Source organism: Danio rerio, chromosome 1, assembly GCF_052040795.2.
Source record: "Danio rerio strain M-AB ecotype USA chromosome 1, GRCz13ab, whole genome shotgun sequence".
In the NCBI taxonomy this organism is placed as follows: Eukaryota; Metazoa; Chordata; class Actinopteri; order Cypriniformes; family Danionidae; genus Danio; species Danio rerio.
This window is the reverse complement of record NC_141021.1, coordinates 34,300,781-34,321,915: the sequence shown is the minus strand read 5'-3', so window position 1 is coordinate 34,321,915 and position 21,135 is coordinate 34,300,781. Positions and strand designations below refer to the sequence as shown.

Below are 21,135 nucleotides of genomic sequence, written 5' to 3'. Positions count from 1 at the left end.
ATTAAAGCTAAACTGTGCAGAGCTGCAACCCTCCAGGAACTGAATTTTACCTGTGATTTACAACATTTCATTTTAGTTTGCTTATTTTTGGTAGCTCAACAATGAAACAATCCAAAAATGTTACGTCTAATCTGAAATGACAATCTCTGTGTTAAAGGCGTTCGCCCCAACTCTTCATCATACTCACTTCTCCTCTCAGATGGGATGGTGGGCCAAATCATAGTTTACACAACTTTAGCCCACAGGCCCTATATTGGGCATCTCTGTTCTAGAGTGTTAGACACAAAAAATGATATATTGGACATCAAAGACAAAGTAAAATTAAACCTAAAATTTCCTACATTTTTAAGTTATTGCTTTCTCCAAACAATGGTAAAAGGGTTTCATTCATATTTCATAAATACATTCTGAAGCACAGTAAACATCTTTGCAGCACACACCCAAATAAAAATTTCAAATAAAATCTCTCCAAAATAGTGTAAATCAGGTCTCTTTTTATCATTCACCTGAATGCCATATTCTTGTTTATGGACATTCCTTTAATTCAATTATTAAAAATCATTCAGTAATTCTTATAAACAAAACAAAAAAAATAATAATAAAAATGAATCCTTAATGAAGAATTTTAGTCTCATACATATTTTAATTATTAGCCCTCCTGTAAAATATATTTATTATATAATATTTCAAATATTCAAATTTAAGTGCTGTTCAGTAGACAAAATATTTTACTAGCTTTTTAAATTTGTTTAACTAGGCAAGTTCTGTTTATTTTTAAAGTAATTTCAACAGTGGTTTGTTATCAGCAGAAAAAAAATCTTAAGGGAGCCATAAATATTGACCTTAGAAGTGTTTAAATATATTTTTACTCCATCCAGAATGAAAAAACAGGAAATACTGTGATGTGAAATGCTTTGCCCTGTTAAACATCACTTGGGGAATATTTAATCAAGAATTAAAATTCCACAGGGCTAATCATTTTGTCTTCAACTGTATATGCAGTATATGGTCCTGTATTTGACGGTAATAAAGAAATCCAATCTTAAAGCTGTACCTGTTTGCAAATAAATAATTCTTTCCCTCAACTTAAAAGTTTGCCTAAAAAGAAAAAAAGAAAAAACAAGAAGGCAGAATCATTCACAATAGAAAACACACAGTCTAAGCCAGTCAACTTACAAGACTTCAGATGACAGGCTTAGGTTAATGTTTAAAAATATGATGAACACACATCCATTTCCTTTGGTTCCATTCAAATGTTATAATTAGATATTAAAGGTGGCCTTTAATAATAGATTATAATACCACAATGAAACCACAAGTAAAGGTTGATATCTTTGACAAAATAAAAGAAGCAATATTATATACTTTTAATACTTTAAGCAGCATAAATCATCCAGCATAATGTTACTTAAAAACACAAATTCCTTTAAATACCATGATAAAAATTCAAATTCATTTTATCTGTAACCCTTTGTATTTATCCACTTTAAAAAAAACAAATATGATTTCATAAAATCATGATGGCATCCGATGTAAAACTTGCAGTCACATGCAAACAGAGAAAATCTTGCCTCATCATCACCAGTCTCTCTCGTGTGGTTCTCTGTAAGGTATGCCCAGGTGTTGAAATACATTCTTCTCTGTCGGTGTGTGTAAAGGAGTTCCCGCAACCAATTTCACGCCACGCTGCCGAATGACTGCACAGTTCAGCGAGTGCTCTGATAGGCTCATGTTTTTAGTCTTAGCCAATGCCCTCATTGATCGGTTGAAGTGGGCGGAGCCAGTGAAGTATAAAAGAGCGCATGCAAATTCTGAATAGGGCACAACTATGATGTCAAGTCTCCTGTAGAGCTGTGAAGTACCTGGAAGCCGACAGATTCCCATGTACTTCTTCTGCTCACCGTTCTCCTCATGGCTAACAAGGTCATCAGTCAGGAAACCTGGATGAGGCAAAAAATATATAAAATTAGAGTTAAGTCACTTAGAGTTTCTGCAGGTGTGAAAAAATTATTTGACTTTATAAAATGTAAAACCAGTCAGAATATCGGCCTTATTTGCAGAAAAAATTAAGCAAATTACGTTTGGAATAAACAATGCAAAATAATCAAATAAAAATATACAGCTGCAAGCAGCAATTAGGGGACCAAGCAGTCCATAGGCAGAATCAGGGCTGGACAGGGACAAAAAAAAAAATCAGCCCTGGCATTTTGGGACAGAGCGGCCCACTACATCAATCAAAATGCTCCCCATCTGTGCTCACCCTTAAATACGTTTACCAACTCCCATTTTATAAAAGCACAAAAGCCCCATATAGAAAATAATGAGAGTTGACAAATTAAAAACATAAAAAATTTAATTTATTATTGAAACAAAATTATAAACCACAATGGAAGTTCATCTTGTGTGTGCTAGTGGGTTTTGAGGAAACCTATATTAAATAACGAACTAAAAAAAAACTGCACAGTTAATGTTGATTAATAAAATAAAGATAAATATTAAAAGCAATGTATCAGAGATTCTTAAAAATTGTTCAACTCAACAATGAAAAATCAAACATAGCTTAAAAATTGTACATAGTCAATCAAATGAACTAAATCAATTAAAAAATGCAACAAATATTTGTTTGGGCAGAACTACAAAACTAAATGTAAAAATTTGTATTAGTTTTGCTTTAGTTGCACACTAGTATGGTCATGTATAAATATCGTTATAACCATATTGTATAAATATTATTGTAACTATAAGCCTACATCAAGCTGATGATCAAAAACAAAATGTCATGATATCTCATGCGATTGTCCTCTGTTCTGACCGAGTGCATCTTAAAATACATGAATGACACTCCTCAGAGCTTGAGAAGCATATATTCCGGGCCTTGGTGCAGATGAAAAGCAAAAAAAAAAAAAAAAAAAAAGGTTATTTATATAGACAGGTAGTTAACTATATAGAATAGACAGGAATATATTGATCTGTGCTCTGCTGCACGCTTCAGATGCAAAAGACAAACGCCTGCTCGCCGATTCTGCTCTCCCACGTGCGTGGGGTGAGAAACAGGCGTGACTCTTGACTATTTTGACAAATACACACCAAAGTTGCACGCTTACACGGAGCCCAAAATGGAAGTTTGTGATTGGGTCAACCCAATGTCAGTAAGAAAAGAACCAATGGGCTGCAGATTATGTCACATGGTCTGGTCTGTCCGGGAAAGAAACAACTTACTTTTAGCGCGTCACAGATCACAGCATCGTCAATTAATTAGGCAGCAAAACATGACAGTCTGCTAAGTGTTTTATGGGCCGATCAGATCATAAGAAGATGATCAGCCCGGCCCAAAAAGTACATCAGCCCAGCGGGAAACTGCCCGGTCTGCCATATGGCCAGTCCGCCCCTGAAGAAGATTTTATTCTCTCAGTGTGAAGTATTTTCTAAGTGTAAAGCAGTTAATTTTATCTTCTCAAAATGTATGTAGTGTTTGCAGCAAACATGCCAGCGTGTGTTAAAAATACTGTGTAAAACGAGTATGCCTGCACAGGAGCAACACTAGGAGAAAGCTACGCAGAAGAATGATTGAATGACTGATTGTGTAGATTAACTGAATATGTAAAGAACTGATTATACATGTAAAATACTTGTATGAAGCTATATGTGTCAGAAGTTAGAGTGAGTAACATATTATCAAGTTATTATCCTATCATGACAATGTAAGTAAACACTCAGTATCTTTGCATAAGTTGCATCTATGCTCTGCTGACATAAACATGTAACATCTCTGTTGACATGAGCTGGTGGGCTGAGAGCCAAGAATAACAGGGCCACCTAGAGTAAAAACTTATCCTAAAAGGGTTAAAAGTTAAAATGAGACACCTAGGGGTGTGTCAAATAACCTGTATAAAGATTGTGGAAAACACAGAGACTTTAGAAAAACAGAAGGAAAGAAAGGAATTGTCCAGGAGAGACTTCAGAATGCTTTGAGGTCTGCTCTGCTCTTTCTCGGCTTTATTATGGAGAATAATATGTCTATATATAAGTCTATTTTCTGATATTCAAAACCTCCTGTCTGATAATTTCTAATTGATGAGAAGTCGAAATACAAAACCCCCTGGGCAGAATTAGTAATCATTGCAGCAAGCACCAGAGCAACTGAATTTTCTATTTAAAACAATGAACTTTGGGCACACAAATATGTGATATTTGACCAATCAATCCGTGCAATATCTAACCATTTAACCTCTTGAATGTCAGTCCTTCTCACCCTATCCAATAATGAGATAACAAGCTCAAAAATAAAAGCCCATCCACTATTCAAGAATTCATTTCAGTTGGAAATTTTGTGGACTTTGATAAAAGGCTAATTTTTAATATGAATAATTGTATACGTTACATTCATATATATTTGTTCTGTCACAATTAGTAATCTCATTACTGTCTATCACGGTATTCATTGCTTCCTTTTTAGTGTGGGTACTAAAAGCATAACAAATGTTTTTTACAATGTCCTTGAAATTTATCCACAATATGTTTAAATAATTAAATTATTTAATTTAGCGGCTCCATGCATTAACTACTTCATTGCTGTTTTGTCATGTAAATTATGCCGCTGATATGAAAAGCACATATTAATACGCAAAATAATTGAAATCTAAGGGCCTACTCACACTATGCCATCCGTACCGTGCCCAGGCCCGTTTCCCGGATCGTTTGAGAAGTGTGAGTGCGCTGAATCGGGCTCAAGCACGGTTTACTTGGCTGGCCCTGGCCCGGTTGGAAGAGGTGTGCCTGAGCGCGGTTCACTTGGGCTTTGGCGCGGTACGCTTGTGTGCGAGTGCAAAACGCGCCAAAGGCCGTAACTGAAAGCGAGACGTGACTTTTAAGGGACTGTTTCATATGGATTTCTTAATCATTCTTACTGTTCAGTGAACGCAAACTGCCGTTGTTTATTAAAGACGCAAACTCCTCACTTCACGACAGCTGCGCGCCTTCAGTAGACCTCCTCATTCCTGCAGCACGAGAGCTTTATGATTGTTTATGAGCGCCAAAAGTGGCGGATCTGTTCGTCGAAATATCTGACTGCGTGTCCCCACATCCCTAAGGACTGTCTGGCGAAATATTTGACGGCATATCAAACGACTGAAACGATATAACTAGAGAAATCTCCACTGTGCTGCTGAGTGAGAGAGTGCTTCTCACTGAACAGCCCAGCAGCGATGACATAAGCGTGCCGAAGCTCGTTTGTGGTGTGAGCGCGGGCCGTCGGGGGAGATGGGAGGGGGGACAAGCGTGCTTTGGCCCGGTTCGAGGCAACTGTACCTAGTGTGAGTACGGCCGAAGAGACTACAAGTGAAAAGCCAGGTCTGTTTTCGAATGCGCAAGCTGTCAGCACAGGCAAAACATATAAATCAAGCTTCAGAGGTAGAGTTTCATGGTCAATTTTAACCTGTTTAAAAGTATTAAGACCTACAATAAAATACATTAGTGCATATAATACACTTTAAGTCTCTGTAGAACAGTGGTTCTCAAAGTGGGGGTCGGGACCCCCCCGGGGGGGTCACAGGACAATGACAAGGGGTCGCTTGGTGATTTCCAAAACTCAAATAAGTTATATTAAACTGTTTGAATGACCATATTTCATTCATAACTCACAGAAGATAATTAATAGCTGCGTTAAAGAAACAACAACATACAAATAAAAATCAGCCAGCAGCTTTTAATTTTTTTATGAAAATATAATTAAATTAATAAATTACTAAATATATATATATATATATATATATATATATATATATATATATATATATATATATATATATATATATTGGTTAATAGGCTATTGCATTTTGTTGTCAATATGCAATATGCATGTTTATATATGCCTATAGGTGTGTCTGCAATGTTTATATATTTACAGTATAACCACCTTGAAAAATGGGGATCACATGTCACTGACATTGTTATTTTGGGGGTCGCGGGAAGAAAAGTTTGGGAAACCCTGCTGTAGAATCATAAATAAAACAATGCGTCTAGAAAATTTAGTAAATGGTTTAAATTACGAAATATGTTTCCTGTATAATAACAGCATACCACTCTGATGAAGGAGATGCAATACTTTGCTGAAAACCCCCTTGTGTGATTGTCCATCAGGGTGGGTGATGAGAACGTCCACGTCTCCACATGTGCTCCTGCCCCTGCGGTACGAACCACACGCCATGGCCAGCAGCTGTGGGTCCACACTGTGAGCTGCGTCCTTCACCTAGCCAACACAAAACATTTCGATAATCAGTTTTATTTAGGTAACTATTTATTATGTAACCTCAAACAGAAGTGATTTAATCATGTTTAAACATTAGCAAAGGTTTAGGGTCAATTTCTTTTCCTTTATTTTAAAATTTTATTAAACAAGGATACATTAAACTGTCCCAAGAGACAGTTTCTGTGTCTGATGATTAGGTTGTCGTGGACTTAACCTTCAACCACCCGTTTCACAATGCACCGGCCCCTTACAGCTCCCCCTGCAGGTGGTCCCATGTCAGGTTAAGCCCGACTGGGTTCCGTGCAGAAAAAAACCCAGCCACCAGGCGCTCGCATACAAGCCCCGACCCCAGGACTGGCTCCAGGGTCAGGCCCCGGCTGCGCCATACAGGGCGACATAGCGGTCCTCGATGTTGTGAAACTCATAAGAGGTTTTTGAACTGCACTTAGTCTGACCCGTCACCTAACACCTTTTTGCCTTGGGAGACCCTAGCAGGGGCATTAACCTGCGACAACATAGCTCTTAAGCCTGATTTATACTTCTGCGTCAGGTGACCGGCGTAACCCACGGCGCAGGCAACGCGCGTGGCTGTGCATTTATACTTCTGCGCGCTGTCTCTGCCGGTCTGCATTAACACTTCCGAAACGCTAGTTGGCAGTGAGGTGTAAATGTTCCTCTGTGTCGAGTTTCTTCGCTACTTTTTTGCATTTCCTGAACACTTCCGGGATGTACAAGTGGCTCAAACTCGCTCATTTTGAGGCAGGAACCGGCGGACGTGCAACAACTTTAACTATGAGGTAAACACAAAACAAAACTTTCCATCCGGAGCTCCTTCACGGGACTCCACACTTGTAAACAATCGCTCGCGCGGCGTCGCGCCATTCGCGCGCCTCTCGGTCCCGCCCAGACTCGTCAGCGCTACCAAGCCGACCAATCACAGAGCTTATGCTACGCGTCGTTGCGACGTGTAGTTACATTTTTTGAGAGGTGCACGTCAGTGACGGCGATGGCCACGGCGAAGGGCTATGCGTCAGCGCCGTAGCATACGCCGGTGTTTGACGCAGAAGTATAAATCAGGCTTTAGGATCACTCATGCACCCAAATCCCTCCACCACGATAAGGTGGTGGCTAATGGAAGAGAATCCCTGTTACTCGCAGACGACGTTGTTCTGTTGGCTTCATTGAACATGGACCTACAGCATGCACTGTAGCAGTTTGCTGCCAATTGTAATGCGGCTGGGATGAGAATCAGCACCTCCAAATCAGAGGCCATCGTGCTCCACCAGAACGAAGTGGTTTGCCATCTCTAGGTTGGAGGAAAGTCTTTACCTCTGGTGGAAGAATTCAAGTATTTTGGGGTTTTGTTCACAAGTGAGGGAAAGAGGGAACGTGAGATTGACAGGCGGCTTGGTGCAGTGGCAGCAGTAAAGTAGTCGATGTACTGGTCTGTCGTGGTAAAGAAGGAGCTGAGCGGAAAGGTAAAGCTCTCGATTTACCGGTCAATCTACGTTCCTTCTCTCTCCTATGGTCATGACCAAAAGATCTCAAATAAAGGCGGCTGAAAATAAGTTTCCTTTGCATGGTGGCAGGAAGCACCCTTATAAATAGGGTGAGAAGCTCTGTTACCCGGGAGGAGCTCGGAGTAGAGCCGCTGTTCCTCCACATCGAGAGAAGTCAGCTGATGTGGCCTGGGCATCTGCTTCGAATGCCTCCTGGACGCCTACCTAGGCTGGTGTTCTAGGCATGTCCCACCAGCAGGAGGCCTCAGGGAAGACCCAGGACACGCTGGAGGGACTATGTCTCTCGGCTGACCTGGGAACGCCTCCCGGAGGAGCTGGAGGAAGTGTCTGGGGAGAGGGAAGTCTGGGGTTCTCTACTAAGACTGCTGCCCCCGCGACCTGGCCCCGGAAAAGTGGTGGAAAATGAATAAGTGAATGAACATTACACTGATTAAAAGTGATAGCAAAGACTATTACAAAAAAAAAATCAATTTTACAAATGATATTAATAAGTAAACAGTTCTATTTAATTTTATAATTCAAAAAATTTAGAAAGCGTGTTTCCAACAAAAATGTAACGTAATGTAAAGTGCACGTGTTGCTTGAGCAGTTATTTAAATTAAAATGACTTAATTGAGTTAATGAAAAACTTTAATAAAACAAATTTTTAAACTGTATCATCACATTTACAGTTAATGTACAGTTATACTAATTTTTATACTATTTTTTAATTTAACAGTTTTTACTCTATTTTTTTATTAAATAAATGCAGCCTTCTTGAGCATGAGGCTCCTTTTAAAAATCCTTCGCACAAATTTTTCATTTTGAAACAATTATTTTTACATGTTTTCATTATTATTATTATTATTATTATTATTATCATTATTATTTAACATTGCACGTTGTATTTAATAAATCAAAAATAAAACAAATCAAAAATCTACAAAATGTCAGGTTTACAGTTTAAAATACATTAATGTCAAAAAAAATACTGCCTCATTTATGTCTACAGTTCTGGTAATGTGAAATGCTAAAGGCACATATGTTTACATGCTCCACATATCATTCTGTCAAGCTGGAAGACCACATGCTGCACTCATCTGCTCTTTTTTTTTATCCATCGGGTCAGTTTAAAGGAAAACAGGGAGATGTTCCAAGTAATAGTAAGAAAACAACTGGCTTGGGCCCAAGACTCTGTAAGGGAGCTCGGTAGCATTTGACTTATGATGCGCCAACTTTCAAGGGCTCCCACTCTTCCTATGGGACGACAGACTCACTAACAATCTCTGTTATGTCCATCAGCCCACTGAGAAAGATTGACAGTCTTGCTGCTGCCAACACAAAATTGGTTTAGTTTTTAGATTGCTTGTGCTTTAGAAATTTGCTTTTATGATTTACTGCCATGAAAACCAAGTAGATCGATTCTAATTTCTCAATGCCTGTTTAATATGACCGTTTTCTTTACTGCTGGCCATTTAAAGTAAGGTCTGTACGAACCGTTTTCTCGATGGCATTTGCTTCACTTCTCGGCATCCGCTCGAGGAGATCGTCATAGTGTTTTAGTCCAATCCTTAGAGTGTGGTTCAAAACAGCCTTAGTGCGAATGTCCTCCAATGTGCGAAATCCCTAGATGGTAAAAGACATCAAATCAGCTGTTTAAACTTGTAAAATTTTATGGTCTTTGCTCAATATTACTGTATGTTCCACAATGTTTAAAGCTGAAGTAAATGTTCTGCAACACTGGTAGCTCAAAATATTATAAAACAAAAAAAAAAGTGTCTATCTTGGCATGGAAACATGACAATAAAAAGTGCATTTCATGACTTATTTTCAATAGCAGTTACTGAGGAGGGAATCTGGCATAGGCCTGTTCTTTTTTATGTAATATACTGACCATTTATACTGACAGATGACTTTTCACACACTCAATTTCTTTAAAATGAGAAAAAATGTCCACTGTTAAACAAAAAAAGTCCAGCCTTAAATGCAATATGATTGGTCCAATGTCCTGTACTTGTTGGCTAACAGGCATTTTTTCCTCCACTTTTTATTTAGTTTTTCTACTTCAGAACACTCATATTTTGTGTATTGTGATATGGAAAATGATACGCAAAAAAAGTAAAGCTTTAAAGTAATAGTTCTGTCATCAAAATTTTGTCATTATTTACTCACCCTCCACCATTCTTCAAAATATCGTCTATCCAAATAATCCTCTTTAAAACCACATGAGGGAGGAGAAATTACAAGTTTATTTTATTTTTTGTATATTTTATATTTTGGTAAACTATACCTTTAATTTTATTAAATCCTATATATGATGTAGAATGGAAAAAAAACTTCTTTAAAGTTTTCTATGCCTTAATAATAAATAAAAAAACATATTCCTTTTATCCTTTACTTTAGGGAAATTGTGTCCACACTGTGTTCGTTAATGCTATAATTTTAAATAAATCATTTGTGGAGAGTATTATTTTTGGAACAACTGCATTTATTTGTTTCATGATTAAAGATAAATCGTGTCCATGCTATACTAATTTGTCCCCGTATTTCAATCCATTCTCTCATTTATTTTGATACATCAGCCATGATATAAATAAAAAACAAAGGATATAATCGCAGAATCTGACCACAATTTAACTAAAATAAGGGAAATAATTAAGTTGTGGCAACAGATTCTTAATTATTTGACACATCTTGTCATGTCATACGCGAGACAAATGCAAATGTTTACATGATTACTATTAAAGGGTTAGTTTACACAAAATTGAAAATTCTGTTATTAATTACTTACCATCATGTCTTTTCAAATCCCTGAGACCTTAGTTTGTCTTCAGAAAACAAATGAAAGTTATTTTAGGTGAAATTCCCTTCATACACAGCAAGATTCCCAAATCAAGTCCAGAAAAAAAATATATAAAAAAACGTTTGTGCAAATACAACAAAGATAACTTTATTCAACAGTTTCTTCTTCTTCCAATGTCAGTATATTGTACACATTCAGTATTAATACAAACTCGATGTTCACATATATTGCATACACATGAACATGTGCCCTACATATATATGTTATTTTTGCTTTATGTGCACACAAAATTATTCTCGTAGCTTGAAAATATTCAGATTGTACTACTGAAGACCCATGGACTGTTTTGAGGATGTTACCTTTTCTGGACTTTGAATAAGTTGGGAGCCTTAATGTGTATGGAGGATGAGGGACCTCCCAGATTTCACACAAAAATATCTTAATTCGGCATAAGGGTGAGTAAATAATCAGATTATTATAATTTTGGGGTGAACTAACACTTTATGCAGTATTTTTTTATGTACCTGTTGATACCACATCTGAGCAGTTTTGGCTCCAGCGCCCCAGATGTTAGTGAACATTTCAAGAACAGGCACTTCCTCCCCAATGTGATCCAGTTTACGCAAGTGCCCACTTTCCATGATTTCCATGATCTTGTCCGCCATGCGTTTACCAATGCCTGGGATCTTACATGCTTCCTATAAAAAGGATGTGCAGGATATTAGTGTTTTTACTGCATACTTAAAAGAATAAATAATAAACTGATAATGGACAATTCAAATGAGCCACAGCCATATCACCCTGCAGCCCAAGACCGGTTACTCACTGAAGCTAAGCAGGGCTGAGCCTGGTCAGAACCAGGATGGGAGACCACATGGGAAAACTAGGTTGCTGTTGGAAGTGGTGTTACAGAGGCCAGCAGGGGGCGCTCAACCTGCAGTCTGAATGAGCCCTAAAGCTCCAGTAAAAGTGAAGGGGACACTATACTGTCAGTGGACGCCGTTTTTCGGGTGAGACGTAAACCAAGGTCCTGACTCACTGTGGTCATTAAAAATCCCATGACACTGCTCGTAAAGAGTAGGGGTGTAACCCTGGTGTCCTGGTCAAAGTCCCTCCATCGGCCCTTACTGATCATAGCCTCCCAATCATCCCCATCCACCGAATATGCTCTATTACTCTCTCTCCACTCTCCACCAATAGCTGGTGTGTGGTGAGCGCACTGGCACCATTGTACAGTGGCTGCCGTTGCATCATCCAAGTGGATGCTGCACACTGGTGGTGGTGTGGAGAGACCCCCCCTCATGATTGTGAAGCACTCTGGGTGTATGGCCATACACAATAAATGCGCTATATAAATACACATTACATTACAAAATAACCAATGTCCAAAATAAAATAGGTTGTGTCGTGAAATGACGTGAAGCAGTGCAAAGTGGAATGGCTTTTATACTGTGAATGTCCTTTTTTATTCTTATTTTTTTACAGCCACGAATCAATTGATCTATGCTTATACTGTTATAAAAAAGAGAAAAAGTACATTTAGACTGCAAATATTACAAAATAAAGAAAGACAGGCTTGATAATATACACTGCCATACTCTCCTCTGAGAAATGTCTTAAAGCTTTTTAATTAGATTTTTTAGAATATATATGTTTTTGTATCTGTCTGTACTTTAAATGAAAGAGTATTGGCAAACGATTGTATGTGTTCTCAGAAGATAATAAAACCTTACTTTTTGGTAAAATCAAAAAAATATGTTCTCAATTTTCAGTTTTGAAGTGGTTAATTTTCAGTCAAGTATTTTGCTTTTGTAGCTTGTAATGATGTTTGATATCATTGATATGGAACTACTGCAGTCAAGCTCTGTAATTCCTATAAAAACAATTGCACCAGCCAAGCGGAATAAAGCGTTAAAAACCCTGTAGTATAATAAAATTTAAATTTATTATGAAACTTCTCACTGTTGCATGCTTCAAACTAGATTCACTATGTAAAGCACCATGAAGCAGCAACCATATGTGTTCAAAGCACAAATAAGAATTCAGTGAACTCAAAAACTTTTACAGACTCATATTTGTATCTGAACTGACCTCATATGAAGTGATGGGCTTGTGGTAGCTCTTAAGGGCGTTGATGGCTTTAGAATAGCCCAGAGCTCTCCATTTATCACCCGTATGCGTATAGGCTTTGGCCAGCGGCTCTAGTTTGTCAGTGAGGTGTTTGTTATGGTTCTCCCCTTTCGTTGTGGATGGCTGAGAACAGACCCATTTCCCAGGCAAAACTGGCTTGTCAGCTGAGCTCTGCTCCTGGTCTTGGTTGCTCTCTGATGGATGAACGCCACTGATCAAGGCCTCCAGGTCATTTTGAGATACACCGTCTTCCTCGTGGTACTCCTCCTGAGTCTCTGGTGGTATCTGTGAAATGAATCATATTAAACGTGGATGTGGATTTTACAGATGGACACAATTACCTTCCTTCCAACCAGTTATTACAGTCTCTGTGAGATTTTCATGAGAATCCAGATTGTCAAGGATTTGCAATGGATCCTGTGCTGCTACTTCTGGAACTGGTTGGATTGTTGCTTCATTTGACTTCTCAGCGGCAGCAACTGTGGGACTGAGGACATGTTCATTAAATGGACAGATCACCAAAGAAATTTAATTGACTAAACATTTGCTCACTAAACTGGAAATCAGTTTCTTTTTCAGTCAAGCACAAAGCAAAAGAAAAGAAGAATGTGGCATGGGCTGGTAGGCATTGACTTCCATAGTAGAAAAGACATATTTTCTAAATACAGGATTTGTAACAAGTTTAAGGTGAGTTAATGATGATATTAATAAAACTTTAGGTGAACTATCCCATTAAATATTATTAAATATAAATATTAAACCAAAGGCAACACCAGTTTTTCTTGCTCTTTGTCAAATGCATGTATACATAAAATAGTCCAAATTGAGCTTTAAGATCCAGCAACTTCTTCTCCAGTTTTCAAGATTAAAGCAGATTTTTGAGTCTTCATTGTTGCCAGCCCCTCTCTACAAAACAAATGTCCATAAGTATAGGGTCCCCATTGTCCCCCATGTCTTTTTATGTATTGTTATGCCTGTGGTAGTAGCTTTAACCTAAATACTGTACCTGCCTGGTTCTTTCCTGACTGCACAGTGATTTGGATCATTAAGTAGTTGATGTAAAAGTGCTTTATAATACATAGAGCTTGAAAGAAAGAAAGAAAGACTACTGTATTAAAGCCAAGATTCCAGAGCTTTACCTCTCAGGAGGAAGGAGGCTGTAGTCTTCAGTGTCTAGTAATCTCTTCTCACTGATGCAGGCACTCAACCAAGTGCATTTGATCAAATGAACAGCAGATGGCAGTGTATCTACTTTCAGAAGTCTCAGAGCTCTCTTAAAATCAACTGAATCATCCACCACCACATGTGTGCAGCTGGGAGCGAATGTGGAGACTGCCTGTCCTCCATTCTGGGTGATCTGCCGATGGAATATATCACACCTGGCTTTCCCTATACCAGCTGGAACTATGTATATAGTGACTCCCTGGAAAACTGTACCTGAATAAAAAATAAGAACCAGAAATTTGAATTAGAATAGTAGAGGCTTATTTATATCATATTCATAAAATATACTTTACATTCTTCATGAATCTGTTATAATCAGCAGTGATTAAAATATTTCAAAAATAACTACATGTTATTTTAGGCCAATTATACAAAAATATATAATTTTCTTTATTTTCTTTAGTTACTGAAGACACTGACTAAAATAACACCCAGTTAAATAATAATAGTACAGCAAATACTTGTTTTTAATGCACATTAAACTCAGTAAACAGGGAAAGAAGTCTATTTTTTACATGCAATCGTTATATATTAATGATCTTTTTTTCTATTTATGTCTGCACTGTTTGTACTTTGTAGCACTGTTTATACTATACCAAGACAAATTCCTTGTGTGTGGAAGCACACTTTGCAATGAAGCCCTTTCTGATTCTGATTCTGCGATTTTTATATTTATGAGAATCATGTTACTTAACAAACTTTGAACATATACGTTAAACAACACAAAAGTAACAGCATTTACAGTATAGACCAGGGGTGGGCAAACTCGTTCCTGGAGGGCCAGTGTCCTGCACAGTTTAGCTCCAACTCTACTCAAACCTCAAACACACCTGCTTGTAGATTTCTAGTGATCTTGAAGACACTGATCAGCTTGTTCAGGTGTGTTTGATTAGTGTCGGAGCTAAACTGTGCAGGACACCGGCCCTCCAGGACCGAGTTTGCCCATCCCTGGTATGACCATTTGTCTCATACACAAGAACTACTTAATAGTATATGTTTTATTCATTCATTTTCTTTCAGCTTAGTCCCTTATCAGCGGTCATCTAGGTCTGTCCCAATAATCAATATATCGAATTATCACAGGAAGACCAGAACATGACCCCTATCACATACATCTGCCATACATAAAAAACTAATGCCAGCAACATTTTAGATGACTGTGCAGTCTGGGTCATCTCTTCCAATCTTTATTGAAGGTGTCAGTAAAAAACACAATAGTATTTCCTCTAAAGTCATATTGAATTTAGTCTAAAACGTTTCTAGTTCTTGTTACCTTGCACTCTTTATTATTATTATTATTATTATTATTATTAATTATTATAATTATTATTTATTTATTTGTATATATTAGGATATACAAATGTTTTCACATTCAGCTTCCAATCCCTAATTATTAAAATTACTATAATTGTGTTAAATATTATTAAAAGTAAAATATAGTATGTACTTGCATCAGGATGCTATTATATTGCCATTCTATGATTATATAATGCGTGGCAAAAATGCTCTTAAAATGACAATAATGCTGTTTCTCGTACTAAATTTTGGTACTATAAATTAGCAAAAAATACAGATATCGAGACAGGTCTAGGATCGCCACAGCAAAATAAACCACCTAATATATGTATTACTGTAACTAATTAGAGACTTTAATTAAAGCGGTGACAAAATGTACACATAATGCTCCATAATTGTAGTAAAACATCCTGGGGAACCACAGCTCTGCCCTTTTGTATATTCCGCAATTTTTTATTAACTAATGATGTATAACTCTTTATTTAGGCCTAGTCGTGAACTATTTGCTAATGTATTTGATATCTATCTATCTATCTATCTATCTATCTATCTATCTATCTATCTATCTATCTATCTATCTATCTATCTATCTATCTAGTCACAATAAGAACTGGTTACTTACAATATTAAACAAATTAATATGTTATGTCTGTTAAAATTAGACATATATAAAAAGATATTACCATGCAGCAAAGCAGGGAGATTTATTCTTTAGTTTCCTAACTCAAGTGTAAAAACAGAATGATGAACCTGTTAGTGTTATTGATTCAGCAGGAGTCCTCTTGGAAGGAGGCGCGTCCTTCTGGTCATTAGGCCTGGCTCTCTTAACTTTAGGGAAAGCCTTTAGAATTCCATGGCCATAACCCTCCATTCCGAACAGGGAGATGATCTGGAGCTGATGAGAAAATGACTGCGATCAGTAGGCAACAGAATATAAAAATAAACAGTCTATAAACATATACAGCTGAAAACATGCCATCAGTACCCCTTTCAAATCCTCTCTCCGAGAACAACACACGACACTAATGTTTTTAAACGCATCTACTTCCGGGTCGTAGAGTTGGCTTCTTTTATTAAACATGAAAAAAATGCAGCACTTTTTCACTTTTTGCAACATGTAATACTTCAAATCGATTAATCGTGTATACAATTCTGTTAAATGTATAAAAAAAGATAAAAGAGCTTGTTTGAAATAGAGGTTGTCAAGACAACCGCAGACGCGGGTTTGTTTGAGGAAATGAATCAGCAGGAAGCATGGCTGTTCAACAGTGGGCTGATGCTCTTAAAAAAGCCAAGAAAACTGCTTTAATATCCGATGGTAGGAAGTTGTCTTTTATTTTACTTTAGGATATTTTTTCTTCTGTGTGTGTATTTGAGCCGGTATGCTTTTAATAGTATTATACGAGTTTTTATAAATCTTTTAATTTTGCTACAGACTAACGTTAGCAGCACAAGAAAACTTGCATACGAAAACAATAGACCAGGGATTTATTATAGCTTTGCTGTATTGTGATTGTATGGTGTATAATAACTACTGTAAAAAATACCACGTGTTAGCTATGGTTTATGTAGCGTTGTTTACGTGTTTTTGTTGTTGCTGTTTACTTTATAGTAAAACCATGGTAATTTTACCAAGAGGAATATCTCAAGCTTTGCGTATATTATTTTAAGTCTTTAACATTGTGAGATGTATGGTAAAGTGTAAGATGTGTCTTTTCATGTGTCTTTCTCTTTTTAGGGAAAAGGAAAGTTCATTATCAGTTTGAGGATGGCAATGAGATGGCTGAGGAGTATGACCTAAAAACAGATGAGCTTGTCAGTAAGTGTTTTCTGTCTTGGCTTCATCCGAGCAAATAAAAAAAGAATTCTTTTGAATATTCTTCTGTCATCATTTAATCTTTTGTTAGTGCGAAAGTGGCGACATAAAACCACCTTTGGAGGACAGGGGCAGTGGACTTTGGAAGTTGGTGAAACAAACCCAACTGGGGCTACATCTGATTTAATAAAAGAGAACAGTTCAAATGTGAGCGCTCATTTTTAGTTATTTTAATACTTAATTGATGATGACTTACAAAAAATAATAACAATGTTTATTGCAAGACAACCTAATTATCTTGTTTTTATGCCCACAGCCACTATTTATGCGCCGGGACACAAAGACAAGTTTCCAGTGGAGGATCCGTAACATTTCTTACCCTTTAGAAGTCTACAGTGTGACAGCTGAGCCAATGGAAAGATGTTGTGTCATTCGGACCTCGAACAAAAAGTAAGTTAATATTAATAAGTGGTTTTAAATGATCATTTATATTTTTAATCACCATAGAGCATATTATTACTGAAGTCATTTCATAACTTTCATTTTACAGAAACACTTGTTCATTTCTAAATTGTCTCAACCTTTATCGTAAAAAAAAAAAAAACAGTCAAAGAATCATTTAATTAATGTGAATTATGAGGTAAGTGGGTTGTTACATCCCTATTTAAGATTTATTCACACTTGACACATTTGGTTCAGTTAAAGTAAATATGGCTAATTTTTTTCAATAAGTGTGCATTGTGCCATACAAACCTTGAAATGAATTAACCAGGACTGGTGAAAATATCAAATATATTTCTCAGATCACTTCTAAACAAACCAAAGAAATCCCAACACAACAAAAATAGCATATGATGTGAACATAAACAGGACAGAATGTCACAAGTATTTAACAGATAAAAGCAAAGATTGGAATGTTGGACACTTCATCCACTCAGTGGTCACAGATTTAATTGTTTTGGGATGTGATGCTGCTGTCAGATTCAACCGTCGAATGTCAAAATAATTTTCTAAAGGTGATACACACTGTGAGGGGAAAAAAAACCCGGAAAAGTTATTGTAAAAAAATGTCCTTTAAAATTTTACTGTAAACAACCTGTTGTTTTGTCCCAATTCTAAGTCTTATAGACTTACATGAGTTAATAAAAAATATACATTTAAACTACAAGCACATTTAGCGCACAACTTTTTTTGGATGTTTCAGTTAAGAATTGTTGCAAATTAAACATAAGTCCTAAAAAAATAAAGAAAAATTGAAAGGCCAGTGTGAATACAAAGAAAACCAGAAACGATATGTGTGTATTATATATTTATTTATTAAAAGCAAACTAAACAAGAAACCAAATTACAAGTACTAAAAAAGTGGCTTAAATATTTGACTGTTTTATTATGTAGTATTGTATTTTGCTATTTACTAAACTTAAATATAGTTAGTAATCTCAGAGGTAAGAAAAAAAAACAGTAATCATTTACAATTTTAACTAACAAAACTTCTCAGGTTTTCCACATTTTTTAAAAACACCAGAATTGCAGACTTTTGGATTCAAGGACTGGAAAGGACTTAAAACAAGCATGGGTCCTTAAAAGTGCTTAAATTACATTTGAAATTACATGTTTTATGTGTTTGAGGTCAACAATTGTACAAAAACAGTGATAAATAATGCAAATTGTTTCGCTATTTCAGAAACTGCACTTTATTATTAGCAGTTTTGCTTTCAACAACGTTTATTAAAGTTCTTTAAATATGACTGTTTCAAACAGTCTAAATTATTTAATAATGAGACATTCAAAACATCATAATTACTCTGTCATTTTTAACGTAAATATTAAGTGTAAGTGAAATGTCAAGTACAGTTAGGACTTTCATTGTGCTACATATGCTGGGTGTGTGAATTAAAAAGGTGCTTCATTTGAAATGAATGGTGCTTTAAAAGTCCTTGAATCTGCTGTTCATGAAAGAGTGCCTGTCATGCCTTTAAATCATACTTGTTCTCAGTTCTACTGATGTAGATATGGTGAAAAGTGTGTAATAGTTGTAATAGCCCTACAGTAAGCCTATAGGTGGCACTGTTGATCTGAATGGAAGGTGGATGACTGGCCATGAGAAACATTTTCTTGTTCACCTCCTCATTTTCCCAGGTACTATAAGAAGTTCAGCATTCCAGATCTCGAGCGTTGCCAGTTGCCTTTGGAGAGCACAGCCTTGAGTTTCACCCACGCCAACAACACTTTAATCATCAGCGTGAGTGAACTCTCACCGTTAGTCTCACTTAATCACTTTCTCCAAGAATTTTTTTTTCCGCATCACGTAGAGGAACTTTCCCTTTTGCGTGGATCGGGGACCAGATTGCCAAAGCTCTAATCCTCACTATGAGAGCACACAGATTTGGTCTCAGATCATCAAAAGGGCAACCATTCCGTCACTTTTTATTGGTTCATCAAAGTAGAGAAGGTTGAACTAAACTTCTCCCACCTCCGTCGTCTGCTTCAGCACTCAGTTATTTCATCCAGCAATTGATTTTATATGGACTTTCTCTCACTTTTCTTGTAGTACAAGAAGCCCAAAGAGATTTTAACGCTGGAACAGGAGCTGCTTGGGGAGCTGAAGAAACTGAAGGGGACAAGTGAAGGAGATATTGACTGTAAAACTCAGTGAACTGCTGTGGATCTGGAGCTTTTGCAGTATTGCGGCTGTTCGGCTGCATTTCTTTATGCATGTTTCTATAAGCTTTTGTGCATACAAATATGTGACTTTTGTTGTATGTATACATTTTTTTGTTGAGATATACCATTTGAAATATTGAGCTGGATGATGTAAAATTGTTTGTTGTGTCCAAATAATAAATTTCACAGAAATGTCACTTTATTTCAGCTTTGTTTTTGTAAGAAATTCTAGAAATAGCTATAAAAGTGATTTACCATGTATTAATGTAGTGCTTTACAGTCTTAAAAATAAAGGAAGAACCTTCATGGGGGCAAAAGGTTTCTTTAGATGATGAAAATGTATGAATAACTGTTTATTTGATGAATACTATTGAGTAAAATTAATTAACTATATGTACCTACCTACTATATTTTAGGGTTAAAATGCAGGTTAGGTTTAGGGTGAGTTGCATGTAATTATCTAAAATTAATTACAATTATTAAGTATAAGGAGGATGTCTTTTGCTAAATGTTTCTTTGAAGAACAAAGAATGAAACAAAATAAAATGTTCTTCTGTTTTTATCATTGTGAAACACCATTTGATTCTTGGCAATAACAAGTGCACAGAAAATAAAATGAAGACTTAAAACAGACTTAAAATGTATTAAAAACCTCTAGAAATAATGATGATGTATTGCAAAAATAACGCATGACACTTGTTAAGTAAATGCAAAATGAAATAAGCACTTATTTATAAATCAGCCACTTCTAATTGTTTCAATTATAATTTTAGTATAGTCGTAGTTATTATTATCATTTATATCACAAAAAAATGCTCACTTATCTTTAACTTCAACATGTTGTCATTACTGTCATTTAGACTCATCGATTTCTTTAAGGAGCACATGGGAAAATTCAACATTTCATTCAACCTAGTTATCTATATTCATCTCATGTTTGGCACGGACCACATGCCAATACTACAAACAAACTCGATGGTTTAAGACAACAATACCATTTGAATATACTGTTTCTGTCTCTTTGCTTTAGTTCCCACTCTGCAGCTTTTGTGCCAAACCAAAAGACTGTATGCATAAAACAGGCACCAAACCGCAAGTCATTCTCACTATTGCATGCACCGACCTCCGAGGAGAATGTTTTCTGCTGTAAAACTCACCAGCCGCCATTCAGGGCTGACTCTTGTTCTAGATGTTAATATAGTAACAATGTAATATTTTTAGAATGGCAAAGATGAAAAGTACAGCAGGCATGCTTTAAGCAATTATAATTCATCAGTTAAACATTGCACAAGTTTAAAAATGCAGAAGGGTTCTCTTTCTGACAGCAAAAAAAAAACAAAAAAAAAACACATAATGTCTTAAAGTGCCACTTGGGTGTCAATATGCGTGTACAGTATATACAGTTGAAGTCAGAATTATTAGCCCCCTTTTGATTTTATTTAATTTGTTAAAATAT

The 21,135-nt window shown here is 36.5% G+C and overlaps 3 protein-coding genes across 4 annotated transcripts in view; 1 reads left to right on the top strand and 2 right to left on the bottom strand.

The window, feature by feature from the left end:
* The window catches only part of LOC147846886 (uncharacterized), a 207,954-nt gene that overhangs the window by 53,532 nt on the left and 133,287 nt on the right, over nt 1–21,135 (bottom strand). The gene's annotated exons all lie outside the window — the stretch shown is intronic.
* poll (polymerase (DNA directed), lambda) lies at nt 1,263–16,245 on the bottom strand. Of its 2 annotated transcripts, none has more exon segments than NM_213243.1 (9): nt 1,263–1,940; nt 6,079–6,247; nt 9,244–9,372; nt 11,074–11,247; nt 12,641–12,964; nt 13,043–13,166; nt 13,819–14,116; nt 15,950–16,094; nt 16,185–16,207. In NM_213243.1, coding segments are annotated over 8 exon segments (1,701 nt in total). In that variant the 5' UTR covers nt 16,071–16,094; nt 16,185–16,207; the 3' UTR covers nt 1,263–1,578.
* Nucleotides 16,233–19,876, top strand: dpcd (deleted in primary ciliary dyskinesia homolog (mouse)). Its single transcript, NM_001045377.1, is given in 6 exon segments — nt 16,233–16,517; nt 16,938–17,018; nt 17,107–17,222; nt 17,332–17,465; nt 19,155–19,257; nt 19,567–19,876. Coding segments are annotated over 6 exon segments (603 nt in total). The 5' UTR covers nt 16,233–16,453; the 3' UTR covers nt 19,672–19,876.